This window comes from Penicillium malachiteum, assembly GCF_028827825.1.
Source record: "Penicillium malachiteum strain IBT 17515 chromosome Unknown utg000003l:1.0-4950554.0:1.0-4952489.0, whole genome shotgun sequence".
NCBI lineage: Eukaryota > Fungi > Ascomycota > Eurotiomycetes > Eurotiales > Aspergillaceae > Penicillium > Penicillium malachiteum.
The window spans coordinates 2,545,156-2,564,593 of NW_026643096.1; the positions used below are offsets into that span (position 1 = coordinate 2,545,156).

At 47.1% G+C, this 19,438-nt stretch overlaps 7 protein-coding genes across 7 annotated transcripts; 2 read left to right on the plus strand and 5 right to left on the minus strand.

Annotated features, from left to right (window-relative positions):
• Window positions 1-165: 165 nt before the first annotated feature.
• On the minus strand, window positions 166-1,425 carry N7483_007304 (phosphotransferase family protein; the record flags this gene model as incomplete). Its single annotated transcript, XM_057090741.1, has 3 exons — window positions 166-577; window positions 635-1,128; window positions 1,198-1,425. 3 exons carry the CDS (start codon window positions 1,423-1,425, stop codon window positions 166-168), a joined length of 1,134 nt encoding a protein of 377 aa, XP_056945482.1.
• Window positions 1,426-1,910: 485 nt separating this feature from the next.
• On the minus strand, window positions 1,911-5,188 carry N7483_007305 (uncharacterized protein; the record flags this gene model as incomplete). Its single annotated transcript, XM_057090742.1, has 2 exons — window positions 1,911-4,838; window positions 4,892-5,188. 2 exons carry the CDS (start codon window positions 5,186-5,188, stop codon window positions 1,911-1,913), a joined length of 3,225 nt encoding a protein of 1,074 aa, XP_056945483.1.
• A 1,456-nt stretch (window positions 5,189-6,644) lies between these two features.
• On the plus strand, window positions 6,645-8,383 carry N7483_007306 (permease of the major facilitator superfamily; the record flags this gene model as incomplete). Its single annotated transcript, XM_057090743.1, has 3 exons — window positions 6,645-6,838; window positions 6,978-7,240; window positions 7,293-8,383. 3 exons carry the CDS (start codon window positions 6,645-6,647, stop codon window positions 8,381-8,383), a joined length of 1,548 nt encoding a protein of 515 aa, XP_056945484.1.
• Window positions 8,384-8,971: 588 nt separating this feature from the next.
• On the minus strand, window positions 8,972-10,384 carry N7483_007307 (glycosyltransferase family 31 protein; the record flags this gene model as incomplete). Its single annotated transcript, XM_057090744.1, has 1 exon — window positions 8,972-10,384. One exon carries the CDS (start codon window positions 10,382-10,384, stop codon window positions 8,972-8,974), a length of 1,413 nt encoding a protein of 470 aa, XP_056945485.1.
• Window positions 10,385-12,577: 2,193 nt separating this feature from the next.
• N7483_007308 (acetamidase/formamidase family protein) lies at window positions 12,578-14,054 on the plus strand (the record flags this gene model as incomplete). The annotated part of the gene is made up of 5 exons (XM_057090745.1): window positions 12,578-12,652; window positions 12,716-12,734; window positions 12,799-13,087; window positions 13,140-13,416; window positions 13,476-14,054. 5 exons carry the CDS (start codon window positions 12,578-12,580, stop codon window positions 14,052-14,054), a joined length of 1,239 nt encoding a protein of 412 aa, XP_056945486.1.
• A 90-nt stretch (window positions 14,055-14,144) lies between these two features.
• N7483_007309 (NAD(P)/FAD-dependent oxidoreductase) lies at window positions 14,145-15,537 on the minus strand (the record flags this gene model as incomplete). Its single annotated transcript, XM_057090746.1, has 3 exons — window positions 14,145-14,663; window positions 14,699-15,285; window positions 15,345-15,537. The coding sequence occupies 3 exons, from the start codon at window positions 15,535-15,537 to the stop codon at window positions 14,145-14,147; spliced, it is 1,299 nt and encodes a 432-aa protein (XP_056945487.1).
• A 783-nt stretch (window positions 15,538-16,320) lies between these two features.
• Window positions 16,321-18,115, minus strand: N7483_007310 (dihydrolipoyl dehydrogenase; the record flags this gene model as incomplete). The annotated part of the gene is made up of 4 exons (XM_057090747.1): window positions 16,321-17,160; window positions 17,221-17,703; window positions 17,803-17,882; window positions 17,977-18,115. The coding sequence occupies 4 exons, from the start codon at window positions 18,113-18,115 to the stop codon at window positions 16,321-16,323; spliced, it is 1,542 nt and encodes a 513-aa protein (XP_056945488.1).
• Between the last annotated feature and the right edge of the window lie 1,323 nt (window positions 18,116-19,438).

Consider the following 19,438-nt stretch of genomic DNA (forward strand, 5'->3'; position numbering starts at 1 on the left):
TTCTTTGAATGGTCCACTCTCTACTCCGTACTATTTACTGTAATCCCTCCATTGAGATATCAGTTACGTTCTAAATATACAACCCAAGTAGTAAAAGAGTTTATCACTCAAATGTATGGAATCCATTAATTTCACGACACTTCTTACCAGTCGACCATATCTTCTTTATGCAGACTCAGAGGTATTAGCAAAGAAACAAGCGAATTCTGTCCCTTCGACCCATGAACGATCTTTCTTCCAAGAGTTTACCACGATCTCCTTGCCCACCTTAGCCAGATCCTTGACTTGCTCGGGGGTTCCCCAATTAGGGGCAATGGTTCCAAAAGTAAGCAAATGAACTCCTATTTGGAGGATGGTTCTCCAAGTCTGATCCTCTGTCTGTTTGCCGAGCCCATCTGCGTAACCTTGAATCATCCACAAGCCAGCATCAATCTTTCTATAAAACCACAGACAATACATCTCACCAACCATCTCTCCATGATCAATGGCTGAAGGTCCCAGCTGAGCCATCTCCCAGTCTACCACAAAAATATCCACGTCACTCTTTGCTTGAAGAGATCCTTGCTTTAACAAAATGCTTCCAGATAGTTAGCCCCGAATTCAACCAACACGGAGAGATAACGTGAATACTCACTTTCCCGGCCAATAGTCACCATGAATTGGAACAAGCGTATCAGGACTATGAAGCTCCCGTACGGCCATCTTCTTGACCTCTTGAAAAATGACTCGTGAACCCTCCAGGATATCCGGATACTTCTCAATTCGCTGTAGGAGCCAGTCGTAATTGGTCTCGTGTCTGATGTCTTGCATGCGTTGGTTAAGCTTAACCAAATCACGCATTTGCCGATCATTCTGAGCGTTCAAATGGAAGGCCTGAATGTACTGTGCCAATGCCTTGCCAAGTATGTGAAGATTCGGCTGCGATAGGTTCTGCATGTTCGAGGGGAAATCCTTCAGAAAATATTGTTTCAAATTTATTCCACCGTGCAAATCTTCAATGATTTGGTCCCCATTTTTCTCATCACAGAGATAGAAACGAGGTACTCTGACAGTATATCGGGGCGTACTCTCGATACTTGTCTGAATATTGAATGAGGCGAGTGCGGTCAAGCAAGTTGACTCAATTTGCTTTCAATCCATTAGCATGCAAGTATCAGCTAATGACAGATATAACCACCTGGGCATCTGGGTACCTACACAGCGACTCATATTGAGTTTGTTCGCAGGCGCAACGGCCATATGCGCTTCAGCATGTTTGATGATCAAAGTTGCATCGTCATCTAGAGGCTTTGATAAGGTCATCCTATAAACGAAATTTGACGAGCCACCAGTCAACGGCTCCAGGTGGGAAGACTCATATTGAGTTCCTCGCAACCGGTCTTTCAGCTTCTCCTGGATTTCTTGAATCGTTTTTGGATTCGCCATTGTCGCCCAAAGCTTCAAGTTTTTGACACAAAGTAGAACGAAAGGTGATTCTTATAAGAAGTCGATCGCGATTTTCTGAATTTTCAAAATATCGCAATAAAGTTATATAGTCGTATTGGAACGTAGGCATCATAATTGATTTATCTATGAGACTCGGAGGATGATAACTTGAAAAAATACGTAGTAGCCTGAAATGGTGTGATTGCAGGCACCTGGGGGCCTTAACCCTCTACTAATCTACTAAGAAGCTTTAGGCAGTCAACATTGAAGCCATAAGCGGCACTTTCTTTCTTTTCGGGGTCATACTAGGTCCGAGTCCGCTCAACCCAGGATTGCCATATATCCAGATTATCCAGATGTTACTGCGCGACCTCGAGGATTTATGATTGATGCACACTACCCACAAATTCAATATTACAAGGAAACATGAAACGTTCAGTTAATAAAATTTGAAAATTTGAAGCTCTACCTAATTCGATCCTTTATCATTGCTGCCAAAGCTTCATCCAGGTCGAGATATACCTGTGAATTAAGCCATCGGAGACCGTATTTTCAACAAAATCCAAGCTCGAACAATCGCGTATCGTGCTTTGTGTCTCGAACACCAGTCCAGCATCCTCTGCCTGCTGCGTTCCATGACCCCCATACTTCGATTTCCAGAAATCAATGAGTTTGATACTTGGGTTAGTCTCGGGGTTCTGATCACTGCTGGCCAATCTCTGCAGCCACTCTTGTGGTGTGACGATCTCGAAATTAGCCAGCGCCGATTCTTTCTTCAAAGCTGGAAGCAAATCATTCTTCCAACTAAATGTACGCGGGTTAACCAAATGATAGACCAGATCCACTTCCTGCAGAGGTGAGGTGCTCAGCGTGATCTCAGTGATTGCTTCGGCACATTTGTCCACAGGAAGCCAACTCGGTCGCTCATCCAAAGCAGGCAGTGCGCCTGTCGTCAGAGCGCTCCGGAACATTAGAGCTACAGCTTCAGTCTCGTTCCACATCGCACTCTTGGTATCTCCGCCGAGTTGACCAATTCTCAATACCCTGGCATGCATCCCAGTCTTGCGCATAGCATTGTGAGTGATGTGTTCAGTCAGCAGCTTAGATCTTCCATAGCCCATTTTCTGAGCGTGCGACAGGTCTTCAATTTTGTGTTCACGGATGGACGCTGGCTTTGGTGTGCTGCTTGCTGCGCTCACGCTTGAACAGAAGAAGAACTGGGCCGGCGCTGGTAATTTCGATCGGAGACAGAAGTTAATGAGGTTGTAAGTGCCGCGAATATGTTGGTGTTCGAAGGATCGCACTCCAAGGTTGAAGTTGACTGCCCAAGCACTATGAATAATCCTCGTCGTGCACGAGAGGAGATATTCAATAACATGGTTGTCGAGGCCTAGATTGGCTTGCGATAAGTCGCTCGGTACAGCGTAGAGTTTGGCAGACTCGGCATCGGAAAGAGAAATGTTGCGATCTGCCAGTGCTTTCGACAGACGAGCCCCTGCAGCTACCTGACCGGGCGCGCGTACAAGAGCCCAAACCTCAGGGCCATTCGGTCGCTTGAGTAATTCAGCGATGATGAATGCACCCAGGTTACCTGTTCCACCCGTCACGATCACGATTTCCGCTTCGGGTTGTTTCTGCAGAGTCGGGATGTGATGAGTAAAGTTTGAGTATCTCTCAATCATATCTCGCATGACTTCCAATTCATCTTCCGTGTCAAACTCTTGACCGGTTCGCATTTGATATAGGTGCTGAGCAAGCGCTCTGACAGTTCCCTTCTCAAAAACGATATTTTGAGATAGGGAGTCTCCTTGGTCCCCGAGATCAAGATCACGAACAATATATCGCCATATCTGAGTGGTCTGAAGACTATCAACTCCAGTGGAGAAGATATCGGTCTCAGCATTGTCAAGCTGTACATTCAAGTCATCCCGGAATCGAGATAAGAGCCAATCCTCTAACTCAGATAGACTAAGCGCAAGCGTTCCTTTCTCCTCTCCGCTACCTTCGAAACGGAGGTAGGCTCCTTGGATATCTTCCTCAAACTGCTGGTACACCTGAGCTCGGATGCATGTTCCTTTGTCGGTTCTTGGGTAAGTCACTTCTGCCCCCTTGATGATCACCAATTCTTTTGGAATGCGGGAGAATGTCTCCGCGCGAGCATTGGCGGCCTCAACAGCAGGCCATATGGTCTCCAGGAATTCCTCGTTGTTTAGATGAAGAGCCTTCCCAGGGGTACGGAAGATCAAAGCACCTGGCACGGTTCGCTGAAAGCCAAAGACGACACATTCTCCCACCAGCTCCTCCTCGCGAACACGACCTTCGATCGGAATCGGAAGTACCTTTTCGCCATTCACGAGAGTGATTCTGTCATCCAGACGACTTAGGTATTTATAATAATTGCTTTTCTTTGGATCGGGGTGTCGTGTGAACAGGTCCGATGTGCGAAAGCTGTTCTCAGGGTTCTTTTCACTGAACGGTGCCTTGGAATTGGATGGCCCCTTGCTTGGTAATCCGTCCAAAGCAACACACTCAAATACACCAGGAGATAACTCATCCATCAAGGTATGATTGGAAACGGGGGCTTGGAGACGCATATACTGCCATTCAGTATCGCCATTAGGTCGGAAGGACGTCATGATCTGACCGGTCTCCGTTGCACCGTAATTGGCAACGAGGTTGACGCCTTGCGCGACTAGCCTGTCTCCCAAATCATCTGGACAGCTAGATCCTCCATAGAGGACAAGCTGGGGCTTAGCCAAAGCTTCGATGCCTTCCTGCTTTTCTGCCAATAGTTTGATGACGTACGGCACGGCACTGATCTGTTCTGGCTTTGCGACTTCCAACGCGTCGATGAGGTTCTGATATGTGATTGCGAGAGAGTGGTTTCCGAGGTATGCCGTGGCTCTTGTGTAGAAAGCTCTTCCAAGCTCCATCAAGGCATGTGAATGGAAAAGTGGACTTATATTAAATAGACGCAATCCGAAGCTCTTCCGGAAATTGGCCAATGACTGATAGTTGGTTAAGAAGATCGGCTTCGGGAATCCCGTACTTCCAGAAGAGTGCAGAATCCAGGCCATTTTCTTGCTTTCCTTAGCTGGATCCACGTTTTTCCGCTGGAAATGAGGGACCATAGCAGGGCGATTGAACCATTCTTCCCGTCGCACAATGGGGATGCTGCTACAACCCGACCGATCTTGGCATATCTCATGCACGGTCTCCTGATATCTATCGGCAATAATGAGTCGGTTGCAGTCCGCCATTCCTAGCAGTCTAGCATATGCTGGAGCTGTCAGTCTAGTGGAAAGAAAGAGGACAGCATAACCAAGTCGGTTCAGTGCAAAGAAGGTGAGAATAACTTCAAAACTTGACCCAGCCAGCAAAGCAATAACTGGTGCCTTCTCGAGACTGGGGTTCTAACAAAGAGTTAGCTACGACATATTTCTCAGTATCATACATGTTAACCTACCGCTGGAGCCAATCCCTTCTCCATGTAAGAGCGAACCGCGAGATCGGTATATCGATCGAGATCGCCAGCCGTATGTTGCTCAAAATCCGCAGCTCCTCGAACAGGATAGCATATCAATGGTTTTGCTGATTCATTTGGGTGTGCTGCGTGAGATTTGAGGAGACCATCAATTGTCATAAATTTCTCCACTGGTGGATAGCTTGCGTGCAGAGTGCCATTTAGTAGGCGAGTGGCAATGTCCTCTGGCTTATATGATAGCCTCGCCATGGCCGTCGCGGTTTCTGTAATAGTTGCCATCGTTGATAAATCGTAGATGAACATTCAAATGTTTGTATGAATAAGAACATCGAAGTGTCTTTATATGAAGTCAACGTGGAGATGCCGAGCTCGGCGTACCCCCGAGACTGCTTTTCCGGGCGATATCCGGTTGGAGTTCCACATCCCGGAGAAGCATTGCCAACGGTTTGTGCCCCTTGCCCGGAAAATGTAGTTTCAATAGAGAGACCTTGATTGGAGCTCATCTTTCCAGATTTTTTGTCGAAATGGGTATCTCAAATGGACATGGTGTCAATGTTGTTGAGCCCCTGGGATGAATTTGCGGGGAAATCCGTCCGGACGTCGGAAATCCACCGACGTAATCGGATTTCTATCCACACTATCCCGGGGCAGTGTGCACTATGTATGACTAAAGCAAATTTTATTCGGATGAATTCAAATGATATCAAAGTACTTAAGATGTTTGAAGTAAATAAATGCAGCAGGTCTCTTGTCCAACAGCGATCGCTGATTGCCAGACGGCAATAGTGGTGTGAAGGATTCCTATTACGGTGGGCAACCTCCTACCAGTCAGACCCACTGTGCATCTACGCAGCATCCACGATAAAGTCATCAACTGACGACTTCAATTCAGAAGTTACGATTCCACTCAGGGTCACCACATCTTAAGAGGAATGAATGTATTGAAATGAAAAATCCCACACTATCATTGTCAAGGCTGGCATTGAATTCTACCGACCAGCCATGCCAGTAAGAGAAGACTCATTCCCTATGTTTTCGGCTTGCCAAATATGGGAGCTAACATATGTATAGTGAACGCTTGGGTCTATTTCTCTCTTATGGACCCTAGTATAAAGTGGAAGTCAACCTCACATCAAATCATTTAACGGTAATTGAATGGACCAGATCCAAAGCGCTTCGTCAACCAGACCCTCATTTTTCCATGAGATCCCAGGGTTCATGGAGTCATATCCGACTTGAATCCTCTTCCTACTGGAAAAGCTAAGGGATAATCAACGGAGATGGAGAAGAATCCGCGGTCAGCTCTCCTTTACCCAAAATTCCCGCCAGTTAAAAGCCAGCCAAGCCTGATCCACAGCAGTCTGTGGAGAAACATTGCATGAAGAAGGATCAAGATTGGCAAAATTGGCTTTTCATCTTATATATTCCACAAATGAAAGCTTCTTTGAGCTTGATTTCACTAGGCATCACTTGTGAGATGATTCACATAGTCCGGGGTTGGGCCGTAGGTCTCCATGTATCCCCGCGTTTCCCCGCAGATCCCCGGATTTCATGACCTACTATCTATGTAGTAAACAAAGAAAGCTATGACCAGCGCGATGATTTGTACCAACTAGCCATAAGCCGCCTCTTAGATAAAGTATATAAAGTCCCGGTTATTCAAACTTGAGCTGAAGTATCTCAGAATACATTGGAAGTGCCACTGTCCTGTCCATTGACGCATTTTATGCCCATCATGGAACACGGCCAAAATATCATTTCAGACGCCGACGTGATGGGAGAGAAAGCGGAGATGACCCATGAGGAAACGGTACACTTGGCTTGTCTCAGCCCTGAGGAAAAGGTGCTTGAGATAAAGCTTCGACGTCGCATAGATTTCTTGATCATGCCTTTAGTTATTTTGGTTTATCTGATGAACTATATTGACCGGTAAGTATCTTGAACTTCTTTCATCCTGAGATGATCTCGTGTTCCATTATTTCTATGCGCATGTATCTCTCAGATTCTTTCCATGCCTGAGGTTCTTTACCAATTGGGCCACTCATCGCTGACTCTCATTGCTTTTCAGCAACAATTATGCCGCCGCCAAACTTCAAGGTCTGATGACTGATCTCAATCTCGATGGTCAGCAGTATCAGACCGGTCTTTCCATTCTCTTCGTTGCATACATCCTGATGCAGGTACCATCCAACCTCCTCCTAAATTATATGGGCCGACCATCTCTCTATCTTGGATTCTTCGTTGTTGCATGGGGGCTGGTCTCTGCATGCACAAGCCAGGTCACAAGCTATGGAGGAATTGTGGCTTGTCGCTTCATCCTGGGACTTGTTGGTAGGTTCTCTGTTCTTGGAAAACATTATTCAGATGCTCATTCTTCCCCCAGAGGCCCCATTCTTTGCCGGAGTTCTGTTTTACCTGTCCAAGTGGTATACTCGCGCCGAGTTGGCTTTTCGTATGAGCCTGTTCTATTCCGGCTCTCTGATTAGTGGTGCATTCGGCAACCTCATTGCGGCCGGTATCCTTACTGGACTTGCTGGTAAGCGAGGAATGGCTGCCTGGCAATGGCTTTATATTATTGAAGGGTCAATCACCTGCTTTATCGGAATTGCTATATGCTTCATCCTACCCGATTTCCCCGATACCTGGCGATTGCTTTCACCCGAGATGAGAGCTGTCGCAATTCGAAGATTGGCTATCGAAGCTGCTGAAGCCGACATTGATGACGAAGGGGGCTCGGGAACTAGTCAACTCAAGGGTCTCAAAATGGCTTTGACTGACATCAAAACATACATTTTATCGTTCGCATATATGTGCATCGCCGGTGGGGGAGGTTTCCAGTATTTCTTTCCCACACTAGCAGAGACATTGGGGTACAACAACACCATCTCCCTATTATTAGTCGCGCCACCATATGTGTTTATGGTATTCTATAGTCTTTTCCACAGCTGGCTATCCGACAAATTTGGTATGCGATTCTGGTTCTTCGTTTATCCTATTCCTATTACAATCGCCGGATTCATCATTTTCATGACAACGGACTCATTTGGCCCTCGCTATTTTTCTCTCTTCTTGATGAATTTTACATTTGCTCAAAACGGTACTCTCTTCTCCTGGATGGCAACATCTATGCCTCGACCTCCTGCCAAACGAGCCGCTGCTTATGCCTTCTTCAACTCCATCGGAAATTCGGCTTCGATCTGGACTCCGTTTACTTACTACAGTTCACAAGGGTCGCACTACCCAGTGGCACTAGGCATTTGCATTGCCTTGCAATCACTCAGTGGCCTTTCTGCTATGGTCCTATACTTCAATCTCAGAATGCTTAATAAACGCCAGGAAAGATTGGAGAATGAGAGTGGAGAGATACAACTCACTGAAAAGGAGTTAAGACGCCTGCAGGTCACAGCTGATGCTGAAGGAATTGATATTGCTGCCGCTCGCCGGTTACAGAAGGGCTTTCGGTATATGCTTTAGTGTCAAACTCTTCAATTGAATTCAAAGTCACATCATCATGTTCCATGTTACTCCAAGGTCCTTCACGGATGTCCCGTTTTAGTTCTAGACTCCGACCTGGCAAATGATCAACCTGACGCGTCGTAAATTTTTACCCGATCTCCCGGTGTATGCACTTCCCCGCAAACCTTCTTCCAAGTTTGAAGAGGTTAAGATTCCACTAACTGTGTATTTCTGCATCACGCTATATGACGTGATATGCGAGCAAAATTCTGATATCTGCCTTCCGAGGGCTCCGGGTTGCGCGTGAAAGGACAGGGACCGGGGTGATTCCCAAATGCACACACCCCGAGCCCAACGAAGTTCTGTTCTTGTTGAAAATTGCAACGAGTGGAATAGTTACAGGTTGAACTATCATTTGTTAGAACACCTCCCATGTGTAGAGCGTTCTATATTGAACAGACTCATTCAATGATCTACACAATCCTGTTGCAAAAGCTTGTACTTGATGTGAATAAAGTCGCTAATTTCAAATCTTTATATGTATCATCTGCTATTTACATGACTTGTGATGTAGCAAGTCTTGGACAATATGTTCAAAAATTCCAACTATGTCCGCGTCCAAACAACTTCCAGCACCTGCGGCCTCTCTAATCGATTTGTGCGGTCCGGCTCACGCATGTATACCTGTCGCACACGATGTCTTTCAGAGATAGCGCCCTTAAGACGGTACGACACTTTCTTGTTATCCCGTGGACGCAATGGACCCAAACTAAACCCGTAGTTATCGTCTTCAGTCCATCGGTAGTATTCCCATGTTTGTTCCATAGAGGCCAACTCTTCCAGCGAGGGGGCAGAGGAATATTTCACTAAGGAAAATCCGTTGATGAAGTACCACTGATCAGTGACCTTCCATCTCCGTAGTTGACAGTCTGGACCGCAGACATCAGAGACTTTGCTCATGTTGAGAATGTCCACAGGGTACCAGTCGGAGGATTTCCAATGGTGCAATGACAGAGGGAGTTCTCGACCGGCTTCGTAGAAGCCTGACCCATCGTTTGTGAGATCAAGTTGGAAGAGACGTCGGTCCCAGGTAAGTTTGGTATTGGTGTACGTATAAACACACCAAGCAACGCGCTTATCGCCGGTGTCCTTGTTGTCGTAACAGTCATCGTAGTGTTGATCGATCTCCTTCAGTAAGGGAATTGAAAGGAATACTCCGGCACCGCCGTACGCCATAAATGTGAATGTGGCCATTTGTTGCAGGTTCTCGGTCGGGGCTCCAATATAATATGGTTTACTTGAGTCGTAGGTAGCGAGATCTGTGACAAGACCATCCATAGAGGGGAAGAATGTATCGTCGTCGATGATTACAGCCCATTCTGTGTGCCCATCGTGCAATTCCAGCATTGTTCGCGTGAGCATATAGTACCGATCCAGGAATGGTTCGTCGCTTTCAATGATATGCAGATTGATGGCGAGATCCTCGGCGTGTTTGACGAGTTCTGAAAGACTTCGGGTATGATCTCTCTCGACTATTGAGATAATTCGCGCGTTTGTTCCGCTCGCCCAGCGAGAGAAAACCGGCAAGGTATCATTTAGTCGTTCCATCGTGGTAGCTACACCAAACATAATATGAGATGCATCGACGGGTTTCTTAGGCATGGGAGCCTCCACAGTCATGGTAGATGAACATTGCGACGCGTTCAATCTATCCCATTCTTCGTTTCCGCCCAGATCAAGCTCATTGAAGACGGGTTCACCAAAGTCGAGTGAATCTGAAAATTGGCTGAACTTTGGAGACGGCACCACCTGAATATTCCATCGCGCATAGTCTACCGTCTCATTATACCCGAAAGATCTCAAGAATTCGAGATCCACATTACAATCGGGACCTTTATGATGGCTCAAAAAGTTGACTGGGGAATTTTCTCCTCCTTGATACAGGAAGACGCCGGTTAAAAAGATTAGGATAACGGCACCGACAAGCGACCTAGCATATTGAGGGTAGAAACGGGTCATTGCGCATGGCAGAGGTGCGTACAAGGAGAAAAAAAAGATCAGAGATCCTTTGAACCGCATCGTGACTTCTTGTATTGCGGCAAACTGAAACGATATGCGCATGAGCTTACGTGGCGAAGGTGTTGGGGGGAACCACTATAATACGGCCCAATCCCGAACCCCAAAAATCCAACTGAACCCGAAAAATGCATATGGGCTTTTTGCTTAACAAGGTCTCTTAATTTAACGGCCAATCATTACCTTGATGGCTGAATGCTTGTGGTTCATGGACCCGCTCTGGGGGAAGATCGCGGCAGCTACTATGTTGTACTATCAATCATATTACCTCTATAGACGCTGGATGGTTGAATGGTAATTGACCCGGCTATATGATAGCTATTTAATCCCTAGAATTAATTCATTCAATCTCTATTCTCTCACATTTCCCTTCTTTTCCAACATTTGCACTTTGAATCTGATTACTACATGTCGTACTCATGGCCCGCTGCCAAGAAGACCCACGTCGCCATCGGCCTAGCCAGTTCTCCTATAGGTTAAACCCATTGAAGATCTATCGAGGGCCACATCATCCCTATTACCATTCGGTTTAAAGAATCTTGCTTCGGTCTTTTTCATCCATGACGTGAATTATTCCGCGGGTTTTGCCGACACTTGACACTTGGTTAATTGAATACACATGCACATAACCTGAATATTGCATGCGTCCCTGGAGGGCTTCCACTGCGGAGTCCCGGTACTGCCCTCGAACTGACCCACAAGGGCCGCGAAGGAACAGGTCCAGCCCTGGACATTGCACATGTGCTCCGTAATATCCAAGGCAACTGGCCATTCAGAATCCAGTCCACGAACACCCTATGGATGATTTATCCCGATGTACGAAAGCTCAGCGGGGCGAGTCCCTTTTTTCCGTAGGGTCCCCCATCTACTCCGTACTCCAAACATCTCAACTTTTCTGTGGTATGATCGACGTAAGGAGAAAAGTCTTCACCTGAATGACAGGTTCAATCGTCATCTTTGTGGATGGTAGCCACCTAAGCTCTTCAGCCACCAGGCAAGACACGTCTCAAATTAGGTTGAAATCTGAATATTTGAAAGAAAAGATCGCTCTCGACTCGGAGAGCCCGCGTAGATTATGTCTTGGAGGCTATGTTGATCAGCTTTCAATATCAGGGTCCATTGAGCCACGTATCCATCAGAAGCTCAGCCTTGTTGGAAATTTCCAAATTCCAGAATATTCCTTCCTAATGTCAACCTGTCATCAAACAATTCTCAGAATTGATCTATCGCCAAAACTTACTTGTGAGTATCGAGTAAAATGTAACGAATAGACGCCCTGTTAGCTCAGGCGTGCCGAAGTAACGGTTTCAATTGTGAACCCTGTTAATACGGGTTTCGATTCTACTCCGCACCACACTTGAAACATGCCATGATATGTGGGGACTTTTCCACGCGTTCGGACCTCGGGACTTATGCCTGCACCGCGACAAGAGGCATAACTTACGTAGAGTCGGGATTTGCCGTTATTCAGAAATTCAGATCGACACTTTGTCTGAAGATGTTTCAATTTTGAACTTTCTCATAATACTGCACATGTGTCATTATGGTTGGTGATTGGGGGCCTCATTGGTCTCCTTACCTCAGGTAGTATCATGACCTGTCGAGCAGATCGACTCCTGGGTCGATTTGTTGTTCATTGATTTCGAACGTTTCAAGCACTTTTGAATCTATCAATCTATTCAATCAGATTCATCACGGAACCCGCTATACAAACATTACTTCATCAGTTTCCAGTCGGTTGAACCAACTGGATATATCAAATTCCTGCCTCAGGCATCAGTTGACATGCCCGCTGCGTAACACAGCATAGAGGGTGGGATTCACAGTGAACGATGGCCTTAGCTAGTCCAATAAGAGCTGATAGGCTGCAGCATTGGGGTAAAACAACCGATGATGAGCGCTCAGATTGCAGCGATAAAGCTACTGGAGATAGGATACTTTACCCCTCTGCGGAGGTGCGGAGTAACAGGTCCTTATCTCTACCTCGTATTTCACATTCACGCCCTTCATCTTTTTGATATTTATGAAAAACTGTGTTTAATCTCTTTTGATCGATATAATCCGAGTTGAAGGCCTTTCATACATACCGACATATCCGAGTCAAGCTGCGTAACTGGGAACCTGTCACTGATAATTATGGGTATCAAGGGAATTCGCACCGCTTTGAAGGTTGATCTGGAGAAGCATGCTAGTCAGCAGCCCGGCTTACATGTAAGCATCTCGAATAAATCTGCTTGTAAATGGAACATGATCTAACAAGTTCTCGCTGTGTAGAATCGATGGCATCCAGATGGTGAGTGAATCAGCATTGCTGAACCAAAGTATCCTCACTAAACGACGTCTCTTGAATCTTGCAGTTCCAGCCTATGGTAAAATTGCCAATAACGAGGTAGTCAAGATTGAATGTCTTGACTGGACTGGTGGCCAGATCAAGAACAACGACTCAGCCGACGATGTTAAGAATGTCGACCTCACCCAGATTCACTACCTGTCAGGTCCCTTCGAGATCGAAACAGCTGAGCCGGGAGATGTCCTCTTGGTTGAGATCCAAGACGTTCAGCCTTTCCAAGAGCAGCCATGGGGATTTACCGGTATCTTCGATCGCCAGAATGGTGGTGGTTTCCTGGATGAGATTTATCCCAATGCGTACGTTTCTCATCTTCCTCCTGCTGACAAAACTCTAACAACCTCACCACAGGGCTAAAGCGATTTGGGATTTTGAGGGAATCTTCTGCTCTTCCCGCCACATTCCACATGTTCGATTCGCCGGCTTGATTCATCCTGGTATCCTGGGATGTGCTCCCTCAGCCGAGGTTCTAGCCGAATGGAACCGCCGAGAGGGTGAGCTAATCGCGGCAAACACAGTCGCAGATCGTATCGTCGCGCAGCCACCAAACCCGACAAATGCTCACGCTGGAAGTGCCGGTGAGGATGTCAAGTCGAAGGTGGCCAGAGAAGGAGCTCGAACTATTCCCGTACGTTTCCATTCCTCATAATCTGAGCAATGCCTCATTAACCGTGCGAATCGTGATAGGGTCGTCCCGAGCATGGAGGTAACTGCGATATCAAAAACCTCTCCCGAGGCTCCAAAATCTACCTTCCAGTTCACGTCCCAGGTGCGAAATTCTCTGTTGGAGATCTACATTTTTCGCAGGGTGATGGTGAAATCTCATTCTGCGGCGCGATTGAGATGGCAGGCGTTATCACACTGAAGTTCACCGTGATCAAGAACGGCATGGCGAAACTGAGTATGAAGTCTCCCATCTTTCATGCTGGTCCAGTTGAGCCTCAATTTGGTCCGGGTCGGTATCTCACTTTTGAGGGATTCTCGGTCGATGAGAATGGCAAGCAGCATTATCTTGATGCTACGGTTGCGTACCGCCAGACTTGTCTGAGGGTTATTGAGTATCTGAGGCGCTATGGATATGATGATTATCAGATTTATCTCCTCTTGAGTTGTGCCCCTGTCCAGGGCCACATTGCTGGGATTGTGGATATTCCCAATGCTTGTACTACTTTGAGCGTTCCCATGGATATCTTTGATTTTGATATCAGACCTGAGGCTGATATTGTTCCGAGGGATATGGGGGCTTGCGCGTTCACGAGCGAGTAAATTATAGTATTTCCTTGTTGAATATCTTCGGGTTTAGGAAATTGATCAATGAGCTATAATTGAGAGTATTGAAGAGACAGTATTCATCTTTCACGTACTGCCATCCTCTATCCACGTCCATTCATCATTATGAATACTTTGGAAATCCATAACTTTATATGGTCCTCCAAAGCGATTTTGTGTTGCATGCCAATCTCGCTCCACCGCCGTTTCTGGCCTCCATCGGAAAACGCCCTTGAGTTCGGATTGTAGAGTTCCTTCCAATGCAGCAAAAATAAACCCACCAATAGATGGCATCTTCATTGCACCATTCCCGGATCCCCCAACTGCAACAAGTAGAGAACGATACTTAGGATGTCGATCAATCAAAAATGCCCGGTCAGGTGTGTCCGCATCCCAGCAAATTCTAGCAAACGTAAGTGGCCGCTCTGCGAGGTATGGCATCGTATCTCTCAGAAAGTCCCTTGCTCGTGCCTCTGCCTCAATAGGAATCTGCTGCTTAGCGAAGGGAATACTTCGAGTCTCTCCATTATGCAGAGGATCCGAAACGAAGTTGCAATAGCCTGGATGTTCATCACAGATCTTAAGCTCATGCTTATCTTCATCAGGCTCCATAAAGAATCCTTCTCGATATTAAACAACACTGGCAAGTTTCGGTACTGCTGTGCTTCCGCGGGCGTCATCTGGATATGGCATAATGTCCAAGCGGTTGGGCGTAACTGTTTCTCGAAATCGAATAAGCGATCGCTAGCTGCGCCTGCAGCTAATATAACATGGTCTGCACGATGGATGAACCCATCCTCTGTTTGAGCACCGATCACATCATCATTTTCGTATACTAATGTTGCCACTTTTCCGGATGGCGATCCAGTGATGAATGTGACGCCTAGCCGTTGAGCTTCGGTATATGCAGAAACCATTGCCTTGCGCGCGTGAATCCAACCAGCCCCATCAGTGCTGAGCCAGCCTTTCCAGCCTGGGAAATCTCCCGCCAAGATACCAGGTGGCATTGTTTTTCGGAAGTCTTCTGCCGTCTCCAGCTTTGTGAAGTTCGCGTCTGTGGGATCGATTTCCTCTTCCTTGATATGTCGGATCAAGGCTGGTGTATGTCCTGAAACGATGAATCCGGTTTCGTGGAAATATGGTTGGAACACTGGATCGGTTTTCCAGCCTTGTAATGCTGCTCGACTGCAAGTTGCTGATGCAACGCTTCGCGCGTCTGGATCCTTCGCTGGAAATTCAGGGTTTGTTAGCCAATCTTGCATTGCGAGGAATCAGGTTTCTGCTTACTCTTCAACTCCTTGTGCTCCATGATCTTATTCACGTCATTCCCAGCTGCAATCGGTGATGGTACCGCGTAAGGGTCGAGAACAGTCACATTCTCATATCCGCGGCGAGCTAAATGCAGCGCTGTAGAGCAGCCCCAAGTACCAGCTCCAATAATGAGGAGAGAGGAGTTGTGGGTGAGGGATGATGGCGCCATCTTGATATTGCATCGGTTGAAGTAAGAGGTTGGGAGGAGAATAATTGTGGTGAGAATCACGGGTGAAAAGGTGCAGGATTAAATGGGCATCCTTGGAATTAGAGCCAGTATACGCAGGTGAGCTCTATTATCACGGTGAGACTAAATGCTTATCAACGTTCCAGAGCTGATCGCCTGGACTTCCCCTCATATTCCGAGGTTGCCAAGTTTCTCCGCACTAGTAGCACCTTCTCTTATCTTGTCAGTTGATTATTGCCAGTGCCAGTGGTTATCCATGCCTCATCCTTTACTGATATGTAAGAATTAGATTCATTCTTGGCCATTTACTCCTGGCGAAGCATCAACATTCGCAGAGTTATAACTTGAACTCGTGTTGTTGGTGTACATCGCCTACGCTACGGCACGTTCTGAGCCAGGATATCTAAACACATCTGTTGAATACTTGATGCTTAGGGTCTCTTTACTCTGGGGCTAATATAAGTGGCGATTTCAGGTGGTGGAATGGTAGGTGTCACCCTTTAGCTTCACCGGGGTCCAGATTAGGACCATAGCAAAACATTCTGCTAGTTCAATGATTTCATAAAACTTCAATTCCGAGTGTTAAATGACAAGGGAGAATCCGCTATTTGCAGAAAATATTCTATTTTGTTTAGAGAAAAACAAAGGACATAGGAAATGATTACATGAAATGCTACATGTAGTTGCTAGCGAGGCTAGACTAGAATTCCAGAAAGTAGTACATGGAGAGGATATCAGAGAGACAATGGCACGACCGCGTCACGTCTAGAAGTGGATGGGCTTAGAGTAGGTGGCCATAGCAGCCTCCTTGAAAGCCTCGGAGAGAGTAGGGTGGGCGTGACATGTGCGGGCAACATCCTCGCTGGAGGCGCCGTACTCGATGGCCAGAGTAGCCTCAGCAATCATCTCACCAGCACCGGGGCCGATGATGTGGACACCGAGAATACGGTCGGTCTCGGCATCAGCGATGAACTTAACAACACCCTCGGTGTCAAGGTTGGTCTTAGCACGGGAGTTGGCGCTGAAGGGGAAAGAGCCGACGTTGTACTTAATACCGGAGGCCTTGACCTCGGCCTCGTTCTGGCCAACCCAAGCGACCTCGGGGTGGGTGTACATAACGCTGGGAATGGCGGCGTAGTTGACGTGGCCGTGGCCCTTCTTAATGTACTCAATGGCAGCAACGGCCTCCTCCTCAGCCTTGTGGGCCAGCATAGGGCCGAAGGTAACATCACCAACAACACGGATGTGGGGGACCTTGGTGCGGTACTCCTGGTCAATGACCAGACGGCCACGCTCGTCCTTGTCGATACCAACGCTCTCCAGGTTCAGACCCTCAGTGTAAGGGCGACGACCAATGGCGACCAGAACGACATCAGCGTCAAGAGTCTCCTCCTTACCACCCTTGGAGGCCTCGATGTTCAGGCTAACGAGAGCACCGCTGTCATCACCATTGACGACCTTGGTGTTGGTCTTGAACTTGATACCCTGCTTGCTCAGGATCTTCTGGGCCTGCTTGGCGATCTCAGCATCCATACCGGGGCCACCGATCTGGCCAAGGAACTCAACGACGGTAACCTCAGCGCCGAGACGGGACCAGACAGAAGCCTAAAAAAAATACAGTTAGTAACTGATCACCGCACGGCCAGAATAAAAATGACTTCATACCATCTCCAGACCAATGATACCACCGCCGATGACAACCATCTTCTTAGGGACCTCCTGCAGCTCAAGAGCACCAGTGCTAGAGATAATGCGCTTCTCGTCGATGTTCAGGCCGGGGAAGGGAGTGTACTCAGAGCCGGTAGCAATGAGAATGTTCTTTCCGCGCACAGTCTGCTCACCACCATCGAGCAGGTCAACCTTGACAGTGTTCGCATCAACAAAGGAGCCAGCACCCTTGATGTAGTCAACACCGTTCTTCTTGAGGAGGAACTCAACACCCTTAGTCAGACCCTGAACGGACTGGTTCTTGGCCTCCAGCATCTGAGCAAGGTTCAGCTTGACATCGCCGACCTCAATACCGCGCTTCTTGGTATCGTGGAGAATCTGGTGGTAAAGGTGGGAGTTGTTGAGGAGAGACTTTGAAGGAATGCAGCCGACGTTCAAGCAGGTACCACCGAGCGTTCCACGCTTCTCGATACAGGCGGTCTATCAAAGATGGTAATTCAGTCAGTACGTGTCCACCGATCGGCATGTCAATTTTGACACCCAATGCACAGAGAAGCGATAGATTCGATGATATCATACCTTGAGGCCCTCCTGACCAGCCTTGATAGCGGCAACGTAACCAGCGACACCACCACCAATGATAACCAGATCGTGCTCTCCTGTTGACCGGGGGCCGGGAAATCAGCAATCGCGTCCGGAAAGACAAGGAAAGTCTGTGAATAGTGGAAAACCTGGGGGAATCAAGAAACTCACCAGCATCAGAGGCGTAACCACGCTTTGAGCGGCTAACAAGGAGCATGGAGGGAGCGATGAAGGTAGCTGAGACAGCCTTAGGTCCGCAGGCGCGGAGGCTGGCCCGCGGCGCAGCTCGGGGAAGGACGGCGCGGAACATACCGATTATGGGGAATTAAAAAGAAAGGCAAAAGAAATACAACAGGTGGTCAAGCCTCCAAGAAAAAGAGGTGAAGGAGTTGCGCAGAAACAGATGTTGGATCTCAACGGGAGAGAGAGGACTGAGCTTTGCGGTATTTTGAGATTGGCAGGTTATGTAAGCCAGTCGGGACCTCCCGGTAAGCCACCTGGGCACTTTACCGGATGACAATGCCGATTTTTAACTGGTTTTATTCTTTGGGGGATCCGAGAAGAGGAAGAGAAGAGTGATTATGAAGCCAGAGAGCTTGGATAATGAGGATACTGGGTTTTTTTTTGGGCTTCAGAGCTACGAGGTCAAGCAAATTTGAAAGTTCTCCGAATCCCAACAGTTCTTCCGAGTCCCTCTATATACTCAAGAGCATGGCCACGGGAAGCCTGAAGACCTTTTCCGCTCTCCACCTGCCCGGCCAGATCTTACCCCGGGAACAGTGCAATAGCGTTATTTTAGCGTTCACTGGAGGCCCCAGATTATGTTGAATACCCGCGGACATGGAATTAGCATGACGTTTGCCGCTTCCGCCTTCCACGGTTATACTCGGGATCCGGGGATGTTCTTGTTCCAATTTCTATGTATCTGCATCCATCTTCATGGCCTATTATCTAAATCCACATTTGGATTCATGCTAAAACTAACATCTAGTTGATGATTCAAGGCCCCGGCCACGAGCCATGTCCTTGAGTAATATATCTACGACTTTCAATGTTCAAACGTGAATGTTCTATTAACCAATATCATTTCAAACCTGACATTCGCATGTTTCTTACGTTTCCAAAAGTATACTAATCCTTTTCAAGTTATTGCATCATACAAGCGCTCAATTAATGCCTTTTTGTCCTTCATTTTCTTTTGCATAATCTTCGCACGAATCTTCGGACTCAGAGGACTGCCCAGGTGGACATTGTTCAAACTTAGGACCCTACTATTACATACTACATGTGTACTAGTAGTATGATATATATATATATTCGATACTGCGCAGGTGCTACATATGTAGTAGTACTAGTACGGGGCTTTTCTTTGGAAATTCGATAATTCACGTTTGAATCAAGCATTCAAGTACTGGAAGCATCTGTACCAAGGTATTCTTTTCAACATTTTGAAGAGCGCACATGAGTGGGCGCCAGCCTGGAGTAGATGAATACTACATACCTACTACATCCATAGCACGAGTAGTACGTACTAGTACTCAAACACTTCAAAGTGTTGGAAGCTACATCCATATTCCAAGGTTCAAATTTTGATACTCCAAATATATCTACGTACACTCGACTGCTCAAGTGC